This window comes from Mastigoproctus giganteus, chromosome 5 (assembly GCF_048544385.1).
Source record: "Mastigoproctus giganteus isolate SK-2022 chromosome 5, ASM4854438v1, whole genome shotgun sequence".
Taxonomy (NCBI): domain Eukaryota; kingdom Metazoa; phylum Arthropoda; class Arachnida; order Uropygi; family Thelyphonidae; genus Mastigoproctus; species Mastigoproctus giganteus.
Window position 1 is genome coordinate 95,184,526 of NC_143579.1, and position 13,676 is coordinate 95,198,201.

General features: G+C 34.8%; 1 protein-coding gene across 1 annotated transcript in view; it reads left to right on the forward strand.

Moving 5' to 3' along the window:
• LOC150085574 (catenin alpha-like) overlaps nt 1–13,676 on the forward strand; it is a 707,146-nt gene that overhangs the window by 493,989 nt on the left and 199,481 nt on the right. Inside the window, exon 19 of the mRNA XM_090373354.1 lies at nt 6,865–7,046. Within this exon, the coding sequence (XP_090229480.1) occupies nt 6,865–7,046 (182 nt within the window). The remainder of the gene's footprint in view (nt 1–6,864; nt 7,047–13,676) is intronic.

The following is a 13,676-nucleotide window of genomic DNA, read 5'->3' on the forward strand; positions in this document are numbered from 1 at the left end:
CATATTAACGACGAACCACAGATGAAAATAGAAGAAGCGCTCATACAAATCAATCGTTTAAAAATGTTTTTCGCCGCTGAAGAAGATACTGAAGGACTTTCGATGGTTTCTTCACTCCAAACAAATGTTGAAAACAAAATTATCAGCCGGAAGAAGGTGCAGAAGAAAATAAGTGATTACTGTATGTATTTTTCTTAAGATAAAGTCATAATATGCATAGCACAATTGTATGTATATTATTTACAAAAATATTGTTCAAAATCTGTATATAATTTAATTTAATTTTACATTAAACGTTTAACGATTTTTTCTTTCTGTTTTTTTTTTCTCTCCCTCAGACTTCTTGTTAGCGGACACTTCTCTCTAACGGACACATTTTTGTTCCCCATGGCTGTCCGTTAAAGGGAAGTTTCACTGTATATATATATATATATATATATATATAGATAAAAATATATAGAGCCTATTGGTATAGGATGAAGAGTAGTCTAAAGAACTATCTGTTGAATCCATAGTAAAATTGCAAGAAAGTACCTGTAAAAAAATATGAAATTAGTAATGTGAAATTGCTTGTTGTTGTAGGGTCCTACTAGAGGAACGGAATCGCAACCCCCTGATCACCACCTTTGTCACTCTTCCTCATAATACTGTTTACTATCCTTAACCCTATTTACTTTCCTTCTTGAGCACAATTAGGTTTTCAGCAGCAATCAAGATGCTATTTTCTACTATATTCTCTGTTTTTGCCAATTCTCTATGCAATTCTCTATGCTTTCCTGGGATGCAAGCTACATGTGTTTAATCCATTCTCACCCAATCATAATTCTACATTCTATAACTTCCACTTTCCAACACGTGGTCGCTTCACCTCTACATATACATGGCAACTATTAGCGGGAATCTCTTACTTTCAGAATCTCTTACACTGCATGCTGGCTCGCACTCCGCGGCCCACTCCCCAGCTTCAGCTTGGCATGTTAGTAAGTACCACCTCGACCCACTAGTTTATTTTAATTCCATCTCATTCTTTCTTTCTTTCCTCTCATTGCTTTTCTTTCTATCTTCGAATATTATTTCCTTAGTTTTTCACTTTTATGCCAGTTATTATTATTATTGTTAATATTATTAGTATTTCTTCTGCCTCTGAAGGGTCAGCCACGAGATATACGTCAGCTTTCACTCTCTTTTTCCACTTTTATTCACTTTGTTATCTCAGTAATTTACACTGCACTGAGTATATCTCGTGTTCGAAACAGAGGCCCTTGCTTATCTGTTGCATTTCCCTTGGTATTGGCGGCTGACTCCTGAAGAAAATGCCAAAATCATCGTAACTGCAACAACAAGCAATTTCACATTACTAATTTCATATTTTTGTTACAGGTACTTTCTTGCAATTTTACTATGGATTCAACAGATAGTTCTTTAGACGACTCTTCGCTCTGTACCAATAGGCTCTATATATTTTTTTCTATATTCCTTATAGTTGCTAGTTTCTTCTACTATTAATGTTTAACAATCTAGAGCTATCATCCTTTATACATTTCATACTCTTTACCTCCTCTCTTAAAAACATAATATATATTGGAATTATGTCTAATGACAATTAGATTTAAATAGCGTAAATGAGGGTATTAGCTCCTACGTTAATGCTATTGTACAGTGACAATTAGACATCATACGTGCATGGGTTATATATGTACTTAACTTATTTATACATTACTACCTTTTAAAATTATGGTACTACTTGGGAGCAACAGGTTTGTAGTGACCCCAACCAACCCGCTAGTTATATATAAATCTAGCCCTGGTATGGATAGCTTTATATATAAATATTAAACCCGGGGGCTCACATCTGGTGAGTATGGGCTTGGCAAACCCAGGGTCATGAGCTGGATATCATCATTCTTCTCTTTCTTGGTGATTCCTTTCTCTCCCCCTCTCCTTTCGTTCTCAGGGGGTAACTCGGGAATTTTTTTTTTTTTTTTGGCTGGTGCAGCATAAGCCTCAGGCTTCCTTGTACCATATGGCTAATAATAATAAAAAAATAATAATAATAATATAACATAGATACATATAAAAACAACAAAATTAATGTAAATTTAAAGAAGATTAGAGACTTTTAGAGAAAGTTGGAGAAATTGGAGAATTAGAGAATACTGGAGAAAATTAGCGAAAGTTAATGAAAATTAACATTTTTTCTCCAATTTCTCCAGTAATCTCTAATTCTCCAATTTCTCCAACTTTCTCTAAAAGTCTCTAATCTTCTTTAAATTTACATTAATTTTGTTGTTTTTATTTGTATCTATGTTATATATTTATATATAAAGCTATCTATACCAAGGCTAGATTTATATATAACCAGTGGGTTGGCTGGAGTCACTACAAATCTGATGCTCCCAAGTAGTACCATAATTTTTAAAAGTAATAATATATATACACAACACACACACACGCAGTAGAACGTCGGTTATCCAGAAAGTCTTTATCCAGAATAATTTGAAAGGCTGATCTTTCTTTTTTTTTTTTTTTTTTATTAACGGTAGTATAGTAAGTGCAGGTTATAGTGATCACATTTGCAAATTGAATTTTGATTCTAATAAGTGAACCTTTGATTCTAATAAGTTACCCATTTATAACAGATTGTGCAAACAAAGAGCCCAATAAACTGAAAACTGCAAATTGTTTTTATTGTTTTATGGTTGTGACCTCTAGAAATGTATAAAAATATCACAGAGACTACTGGGTTTTCTTGGAAACCATAAATGAATTTCAGATTACTATAGCTGCAGATTTGGTAAGAATATCTGCTGAAACTGCAATTTATTATTTTTCTCAATTTTTTACAGTAAAATGTGAATGAAAAGAAAACACATAGTTTTAACTTTGCAACAAAAAAATTGAAATTTTTAATAGAATTAGAAAAGTTGAAAATTTAGGAAATCTCTCCAAAGATTTTAGTGTGGGGACTTCAACAATTTACAACATCAAGAAAAATTCTAGTGTTATAAGAGAATTTGTGTCGATTAAAGATAGCAAAGGAGGATCTAGCAGGAAAAAGACTATGTTGAAACCTGAAAATGCCACTTTAGAGAGTGCACTTTATTTGTGGTTTCTTCAGAAGCAAAGTTTAGGTGAACCAATGTCTGGCCCAGTGTTGTGTGAAAAGGAATTGGATTTTATGTGGGAGTGTTTTTTTTTTTTTGCTGATATAATATAAGCTTGCTTTTTTGCATCACATGGATTCAGGCATTGGGCTAGGAAGCTGAGTGCTTGATGGGTCCCTCTATTTTAATCCTTTGATGACATGAGCACCATTCTTCAAGCCCTCATATTACATATTATTCCATCAGAATGGCTAGTTTTTGCTTAATCTCCTAATGCACACCAAACTCAGTCAACATTGCTCTGGCCACCTATTAACAAGTACATAAAATAAATTTTATGTACTTGTTAACTAAGAGCATAACTCTTCACTCCTGTCCTGTGTGTATTTTCTGTACACGTGTACTCCCCCTATTAAAATTCTAAATCCCTTATAGCTCAGTGATATCTCCAACAATGGCTACATTTGATGATTTGATCAGCACTTCAGATTCGTCAAATTTATATACCTAGCATTAGTGTACATTCAGTTATACTTGCAACTAGTTTTAACTCATAATAACCCTAACACAGTCCATGTATTTACTTGTTCCATCAGAATTCCAAACCCACCTTCCTGCAGCTCTTGAAATCACTTTCACCTTAGTCTGTGGATACTGTTATTCTATTAGTGTATCATGCCAAAGCTAGCAGTTTTCATACCCTGCCTCAATAGTATAAGCAAATATTCTTGTACCTCTGCTATTTAAGTGTATCCCATCCCTGTGAAAACAATCTTCCATATTTTAATAAGCACAGACCATGCTGAGAAAAATTCTATCCCTTTAGCTTTGAAGCTAGGCTCAAGCGATTGAACTCCCTTCAAGGTTGAATTGATTGTCAAAGCTGTTTATCGTGTACTCCTTGCTATTGTGCCTGGGTAGGGTTGCAGTCAATCTTAATTTCAGTACTAACTCACAACTTTTTCTCAACAGTGCTTTGTACTTGTGAATTAAATCCCACAACCACTTTTGATATCATTATTACCAATGCACAGAACAATAACACCTTTCGTGCCCTTAAAAGATGATAGCTGCTGTACACTATTTACTTTAGCTCTGGCAAACATACCCGGTCCCATTCTATCTGCCTTTTTGCACAATATATTTTCTATTTCCCTGACCATCAATTCCCAAACATTAGCTGCTTTCTGTGCAACCAAGAATGTCTGCTACAGAGGATATTCTTGTCTTTGTGTTGTCTGATGCTGAAACACAGGTTCAAGCTTTTGGTTGGGCAGCTGAGTGCTTGATGGCTCCCTCTCTTTTAATCCTTCAAGGGCATCAGACCTCTTCTTCAAGCCCTTATGCTATCTCATCAGCATGTATCTTTGTGTGTATGTTTGTTGCATGCTCTTTGCAACAAACACACACAAAGGCATCACTTATGGCTGTATCATGTCCTGCTAGAGGTAGCTTTGCTGCAAAAAAGAGCACAAGTATCACACTTGATATGATCCTGATTTGTCAGAGAAATATCTTCGGATGTTCTCTCTCTCAAAAAAAGGCGTTAATGCTATATTTGCTCTGCTGCTCTAGTCTGAGGCATAATTTTAGTCTAAATTTATTTTAAAAACAGCACACTATACTAAGAGATAGAAAAAGAATTATACTAAGCTAATTCTGCTTACTTAACAGCAGTACAAATTACTATGTGATAAAGTCACATTTTGTAGTTTATAGGCCCCTTCTGATACTGCTTACACTTCTACAAACTATGTAGAATCAAGTAAAGTAAATGCTGATGACATGCTTATTCTTAATCAGATGACACACTTACAAAGGAACATAAATTTAAATAGAAAAGGTTTATTGTAAGATAGATGTTTGGAAATTTTTTTCCTTCTAGAGAGTGACTGTCAGGAAAACTCCCATCTGGTTTATGAATTTAAAGAAGCATTTTTTGAACAAATTGTGAATATTATATTTTGCTAAAGTCTATACAAAGTACTTGCATAGGTTTTAGCAATTTTATTTACAATTAAATGTACCAATGTATAAAAATAAAAAGGCATACGGTTAATGAAATCTTTGGAGAATGTGAGAATGATTCATTGTTATTCTTATGTTCTCCAGTGAACTGATATTGAATATATGTGCTTTCTGATCAGAAACATAACTCCTCCTCTGCTTCTCTCATAACTCCCTTCTCCGCCACACATATTGCACTAATTATTGTTAACATTTGTTGATGAGATTTCATTTAACCAACATCACTGAAACTTTTGAGTTCTGGGGTGGAATACACCTAATTTCATCACATTTTTTGCACACAAATACATCCCCCCCTTGGTTGTACCATGTCCCATTCCAGATAGTGTGCAAACGTTGCACCAGTAGCACATTTTGTAAGGCCATGATTCATAGGAGAATTGTCCCCTTAATTATCCTCTGAGCCACAGCACTCCTGTTGCCCTTTGCTTTGCCATATAAATTTAATTTAATTTAATTTGAGAATACCACATTAAACTAATATTTACCTGAATGCAATAATAACACTACTCTACTCAGAATCTATGCAGCAATATTATGTATTATGCTAGAAAGTTTACATTATATATATGTTAAACTCTCAAGTGTGTGTTATGAATTATGCTATACCTTTACCTTTGTAAAGTTATAAATTAGTGATATTAGATTATAAAATTATCTATGGATTAAATTGTCTTAGCTAATAACAACAACAACAAAAAATAAATAAAATATATGAATAGAATTTTGAAGCTACCTATTTAACACACCAACCAATTAAGCAATATAATTCCACCACCACCATGCACTCCACTACAAGTTACTAGTTACCAGATATATTAACACAAAATCTCTGAAACAAAGGCTATATGAATATTAAGTTGTAATTTGCAAACTCTCTAGCTAAATTTAAAAATAAGCTAATGAACATGACTAGGACTTCAGTTCTGCAAATTGCGGCATCTTAAGACTGTGCACCTGCGAGATGTTTAATGGAATGAGTAAATAAAATTTTGCTGGCATTCTTTCTCTCGCTCAGATTACATGTGAGGTTGTAGAAATTCAAATTGATAAAATATGGTTTTAGTATAAATGTACAGAGATTTAGTTTTAACCAGTGGGTGGAAGAACTAGACAAATAGAGATGGATAGATGATGTGGGAAGGGGTTTTTTTTTTTTTTTTTATGACTGATACTATATATGCCTGCTTTCTTGCTTATCATTCACTACTGCTAATACTAATTGTGTCTCATTGTAAGAAAACTTTAGATTTTGATATGTTGTAGGAAAATGATTTGGTAATACATTTGACAAATCAATCTCATTCTACATGTTCATTTAAAGGTACTGGAATATGAAAGAGAAGTTTCAGGCATTGAAAAACTACAACTATGATGACAAACAGAACATGGTTGTGAAATAATTTGCATCACTACAGTAATGTTTGGGGATACATGATAATCACAAATAATGCAATGAGTTATCTGTGTTTTAGTTCAGGAAAGTCTCTGTGATCATTTATTGTTAAATTAGTACAACACAGAGCTTAAAAATTAGGATTCTTATGTCCGTCTGCTATTTTAAAGTTTAAATTTAATAACAACTCCAAAATAAAGCATTTTCTGAAATATTATTACTTTTTTTCTTATTTTCAACCCTAGAATACATCCCAGAATTTGTAGTACAAATTCTGGAATGTATTTCATTTTATTTCTTTTATCATTTATTTAATTTTTTTTTTTATTGAACTAGGATGCATATCGATTTGTCTCAGAAGAAGAAAAACAACAAATAGCTGCCCAGGTTGAGACTTTCAGAACAGAAAAAAGCAAATTTGATATGGAAGTAGCTAAGTGGGATGATGCAGGAAATGATATAATTGTATTAGCTAAGCAGATGTGCATGATTATGATGGAAATGACAGACTTCACAAGGTTACTGAAAATTTTGACAATTTAATGAAATATGAATAACAACTAAACATTTTATGTTATATATTTTTGTCATATAGAATTTTGTTATAAGTGATTATTTAGTAGTCATTCCTGATTTGTTTTTCTCTGAAATTCTTATATAAGTTTTGTCATGTGATTACTTCTTTTTTAAAATTGATCACAACTACAAATAATCATTTTATTGATTATGAATAATAATGCAGTGTTAAAGTACTATTAATTCTGAGAAAATTGATGGGATTAGTTTTCTGAGACACTTGGAGAATGTTCTCAAGCATATTTCTGAAAATGTGAATTCTCTAGGAATTTTTTAAACATTGTGGGAAATTAATAAAAAAAAAGAAAAAGAAAAAAGACCATGTTCCAAAAAATATTTCTAGTAACATATTTGGAATGATAAGTAGATGTTTATTTCTTTCGAATCGTAATAAAGTAACAATGGCTGAAGCTTCTTCTTTATGTAAATTTTAGCAGAATGATTTGGAATATTAATTTTCAGTTGGTTTATAATATAAAACTTGCAATTGTAACATTGAACAAGGAATGGTGTCATCCAGATAGCAAAATATAATTATTCAAAGCATGTATATGTTATCTTGTGCAGGGAAGCACCCAATCAAGCCTTTGAATGTATCAGTTTAACTCTGCCTTGGTACACTATTATGAATACAGAACTCTTTAAAAGGCCAGAAATGTGTGTGATATTATGTTTGTGCAGTTTGTGTGTTGTTGTGTAGTTCAGTTGTTTCTGACCACTTTGCCACCAGGAAGGCAATCACCTTGAAGACCTGCCCAGTGCCCTTCTGCACAAGGAGGACGTAGGCCACAACTAAGCATGAAATGTGGTGGACCTCAGGTACTAAAATCATAGTTCACCACTAAAGGGTGAAATCCCGCACGTACTAGAGGTAGTGCTGTACCAGTGGGTACCAGCAATAAATCCCTGTACCCTGAGTGGCCCAAATCCAGGGCACCAGAAATAAAAAATAATATAAGAAAATAAATAAAAATAAAGTATGAAATAAAAAAAATAAAAATAAGATGAAATAAAATAAAATAAAATAAAATTTAGGATAAAACCGTTTCTTTATGAGAAGTCAAAATTACTACTGGTGTTCCTAGGTGACTTCTGATGATGAAAAGTGGAAGGAGCAAAATTTTGAAAGGTAATAAAATTAGTCTTGTTTAAAAGAAACACAAATTCCTGATTTCGTAAGATTATGCTTGTGATAGAAAAAAGGGTGTGCAAAAATATCATAAATAGAACATATAAATAGGAATGTACTCAGAAGTATTGACCTCACCACAAAAACAAAGATTGGAATCATAAAGATTAAATTGAACAAATTTCACATTTATAGAGCCATGCCCCATATGAGGAAACAAGACTATAGATTTGGCAAAAACCATTTCAGTGTACTTTTATTGACAAAATTAACATCATTGATAAAAGATTTAGCGACTTGAACCCGTAGGGGAGTCACTCCAGTGTTGCTGCATAAGGATATTAAAAACCCTGGTGTTTTTCTCTTTGCAGATCATTAGCTAGATCAATTGAATGCTGTCAAAGTCAAGAGGGACATTCTTTTTAAAAAATAGCAAAATCCTTGAAAAACTAAGAATAAGTCAAGGGGTATGGAACTAGATGATAATTGTAAGACAGGAGTCAAAACAATTCTAAAAGTTTTCGATAAAAGTAAAAGAAAACACATTGTAATATGCATAGTTCTCTTGAAACTTGACAACTCTTGAAAGCGGAAAGCCTGGAAGTCCTGTTGGGTATTATTAGCTTGAGTTCTATCTGAGCCCTGGAATTAACATAGCAGAAAAGGACAAGATTGTCTGCTTATGCCACTGATTGATAATCATTGTATTGTTTAAGTAGCCACCAATTTAAAACAAAATTCCAGATTAGTGGACCAAGTATGAAACCATGTGAGCAACAAAAATTAATTTGTCTATAAACAGTCTGCGAGTTGGAAGCAATACAAATGTCTGTCTGAAAATTAACTTCTCAAAGTGCTATTATAAGTCAAAGGGACAGTTTAAAAATTTAAGGCATTGAGGGGGATCTCCCGCCAAAGGGATTCCAAAAGCACCATCGAAGTCGACAACTATGGCTTTATGATGAGTTTCATAAAGTGAAACAAAGCATCTTCAGTACCAGCTCAAGGACGAAAGCCAAATTGATTTTTGGAGTAAAAATTATTTTCGGTCAATAAACTAAATAGTACAGTAAGACAAAAGTCTTTCAAAAACTTTTCCTAAGTGACTTAGAAGGGAAATAGGTCTAAAATAATGGGGGGGGGGGAGTCAGTCAGTTTGCCACGTTTGAGGAGAATTTTCACAATAGCAGATTTTCAGACTGTAGGGAAATATCTTAAGTATAAGAATTAGCTGAATAGTTCAACCAAAATATATGGAAATTTTTGATGCAGTTTAATTATGAATATACCTTCAATAAGGTCTTCCCATGGACATTTGTCGGAGCTTATTTTTCCAATTTCCAAGTTGACTTCAGAGACCAAGAATGGTAGTGAGGTTGTATTATTGTAATACTCCACGTTTATTTGTACATCAAAAATGCAATTGGTGGTGTCTATCCAGTCTAACGTTTCTATGCTAATGAATGTTCCTGTGTTGAAGGTAGACTGTGTTTTTAATTTTCCTGTGGCCAATTTGTAAATTCCCCCCACTTCCCCAGGGAATTTGATTACCTTGCTCTCTGATGAAGTATTTCCAGGTCTCAAGCTTATTTTGAAAAACAGCCTTTGCATATTATTTCTTCAGAGTAACATACTGCTGGTGAAGTTGTTCATTATCATTCAGGGGCCTGGTACTGTGGTCATGCTGAGAGAGATTACATGCCCTATGAACCAATTTACATAAATTAGTTAAATTTTGGTTCCACCAGGGAGTAATAACATTTCTTTTTATTGGCTTTAGTAGCTGCCAAAGGTAGCTACATTTTGTAATGTAGAAACTATGACAGGAAGGTCAGAAGATTCAAACATGTCAGTAGTTGGCAGAGTAGATTATAATGTTGAGAAAAATTTTTTCCAACAAACTTTTTTAGTGGAAAATCAGATGATTTTATTTAAGAGTAGCTAAAGACTGGAAGGAGGGACATTCAGAGAATCTCCACCAACCTAGAGGCTGTAGCAGCTCGTCTTATAGTAGGGTTCTCCTCTTAACTGTTTACTCCATCTATTTGCCACCTAGGAATCGGACGACAGTATGAACATATTGTCTTCAGTACATGTGTTTTAATTAACATTGGCCCGACGGGGTCAGGAAAAAATTTTTATATTTTTCTGGCGTTGTTTTGTTTTTCTCTTGATAGATGCCGTTAGTGGTATTTTGAGAATGTAATTTTCAATTTATTTTATATTTACCTTTGGGCTGGGCTTGATCTTGGATCATTGTGTTCGGCGGGTGTTGACATTTCCTCATGGCTGCGGGGATCCCCCGTTAGTTTCAGGTTGGATGTAGCCTTTGAATGTATCAGTTGTGACGTCAAAGTGAATTTTTGTGAATATTTTTAATGTTAATTACGTGGCATTGCATTGTGACTTAATTAGGAAGGTGTATTCTGGGATGTTTATTTTGGAGTGGTTATGCTGTGGGGAGGGCCACCCTGCATCCGCAAAGCAGATGGGCATCTTGTTTGTTTACAGGATGGAAAACTTTTTTTTTTGATGAAATTCTCTGTTGTCAGTCGACCTGAAAGATAAAAATTTATTGATTTATTGCTGTCTCCATCTGTTGTTGAGATCTGAAAATAAAATTATCTGTATCTTAATATTCTTAAAGTTTTTTCTTGTCAAAGTTCCATCTGTTCTTGAAATCTGAAAATCAAAAAGTGTGTGTGTGTGTGTGTGTGTGTGTGTGTGTGTGTGTGTGTGTGTGTGTGTGTGTGTGTGTGTGTGTGTGTGTGTGTGTGTGTGTGTGTGTTCAAGTGTCCATGAATATTTTCTTGACAAAGTTCCTCCCAGGTGAAAGCTGAAAATTAAAATTGTCTGTTTGTAACTTGAATATCACAGAATTGGAATGTTCCTCTCCACAATAGGCAACAGGTAAAGAATTACTCTCACCCACCATGGACTCCCTTTCCTCAACTGACCTGCAATAACTATTTTCTTCAGTGGGGAAAGAATCATCATCTCTTGACTTTCAGTGTGCAATAAAATAACCCAGGGGCTCACATCTGATGAGTATGGGCTTGGCACACCCAGAGTCCTGAGCTGGATATCATCATAACTCTCTTTCTTGGTGATGCCTTTCTACTAACTCTTGTTTTCTCTCTCTCACACAGAGTAAATAAGAAATTTTTTTTGGCTGGTGCAGTAAAAGCCTCGTGCTTTCTTGCACCATATACCTAATAATAATAATAATAAACTCCATGAAAGCCATATTCAAAACTGTGCTAACTTCTTGCCATATATACATATTATTCCGAATCTCACTCAACCGTTGGAAGAGCAGCAGTGTTTCCCTCTGCTATTATATCAGCTTTTCTTCCACCTGAGTACAGCACCTTTTCAGCATGACTGCATGCAATCAAATTAGCTCTAGAAAATTCAACTCTTTACCCATCTTCAACTCTCTCAGCTCAATTAGATCAATGCAAAATCCCTCTCATATGGATCACACTGTTTTAAACCAAATGAGAAGTTTGCTATTGCAAATTGATGATCATCAAAAACTGGTGATCTTTTGTTGGGTTCCAGCACATTCAGGCATAACAGGGAATAACTGGCTGATATATCTGCTAAAAATTTGTCAACTTTAGATTTAACCTCTGTCCTTATTTCAGCTCTGATATAATATCATAATTCAAGCAGCATAGTGGACAGAGATATGGCATAACCAAATGAATAATAAACTTTTCCAGTTAAAACAGGACCCAAAATTTTGGCACTCGAGCATTCAGACAGTGTGATGAGAAGTGGTACTCACCCGGATAAGAATAGGACATACTCATCTGACTCACCTCCATCTACTCACAGGTTTCTTGATTAGACCCATGTTCGAGCCCGTCACCACCAAATACGGAGGATGCGGAAAGGTCAGGGAATGACCACCGCATATCCTTGGAGCAATATGGCCTTAGTTGCTAATGCTCCTAAAAACCAAAAAAAAACCTACCCACAGGTGAAGATCCTCCTCAGTCTCCACACTGCTCAGAACATCTAATTGTCGAACATATTTTGATTGACTGTCCACACTATTAACAACATTGAGCTTCAATACTTCAGTCTTTGGCTAATCTCTGAGAACCCCCCCCCCCAACTCGCACCACACGGATTCTATGCTGGCAGAGGTAACTTCAGACTCAGCAAAATCTCTTTTTGAGCTCTGGCTGCTTTTGATAAGAAGCATGACCATTCCACCTCTTCTGTCTTCCTTATCTTTCCTAAATACATTATACATACCATAGTGGAACTCGTCATCCCCAATTTCTGTGTGACACCAGGTTTCTTCTAGTGCTATTATATCAGTATTAATTGTCCTACCAGGAGTTCAAATCATTTTATCATTTTATTGACAACACTCCTGACATTGCTGTAGACACAGTTAAGACTAAATAATCTTCTATAGTTTACTACCCCAACATACCCCTTGAGTTATTTAGGTTTGTATCCCAAGCTTTATCTTCCCCCTCATTTGAAATGTTGCCACCCTCAGAACATCTTATCAATGTCAGCTTTTGTGACAACAAACAGTTCTTGAGGTGGTGCAAGGATTTTTGCAAAATTGTAAGTGGATGTTATGATTTTGCAAAAATCCTTGCACCACCTTTGTAAAAATGAATATCATCTCTACAAAACAGATTCCTTCTACCTAAAAATGCGGGCCATGCTGATAAAAAACTTCCCTCCTATAGCCTTGCAGATTCCCTCAAGTCTTGTTAATCCACAAGGCTTTCAACATATAATTTCTTCTATCATGTCTGGGCAGAATTGTAGACACATACACATTCTGATCTAACTTGTGCCATGGTTTTCAGCATAGTCCTATGTTTACCCAAGAGATGGTCAGGTCGTATATGTACTATGAACTAATATCATTAGTTCCCATATTAGTAATGATGCTCTCTTTACCTCCCTTAAAATCTGACAATCTGTTGGTAATATTATCATCAATTATTGCCCCTGGAAACACACTCTGGTTGTGGACCACCTATCATTATTATTGGTTTCCATGAAAATAGTCTCCCAATAAAAATAGATCATTTTCTACCAGAGTAGTGACTCTTCTTTTCTGGACCAAAATTGGGGTCCAGAAAATAAGAGTCACCCAAATTGGGGGTGCATCACTTGGCAGGAGACAAGATACTTGAGTCTCTGATGAGCTCCTAGTTACATTTGTTTCTAGGGAAAGCACTCATTTTATCAGTGACCCAAATTCTTCTCGTAATACATCACTCCTTACATCATTTGCAAAGAAAAGAATCATAAGTTGAGCTAGGCTTGTCTACTAGACCAGCCTTGGTGTATACGTCACAGGCTCTACAAACGACGAAGTCATTACTCACACCAAAAATGCCCACAGGCATTTCCATTCGAGTTGTGATGTCCTTGGGTTCTGTATTGTAAGCGGATGTTA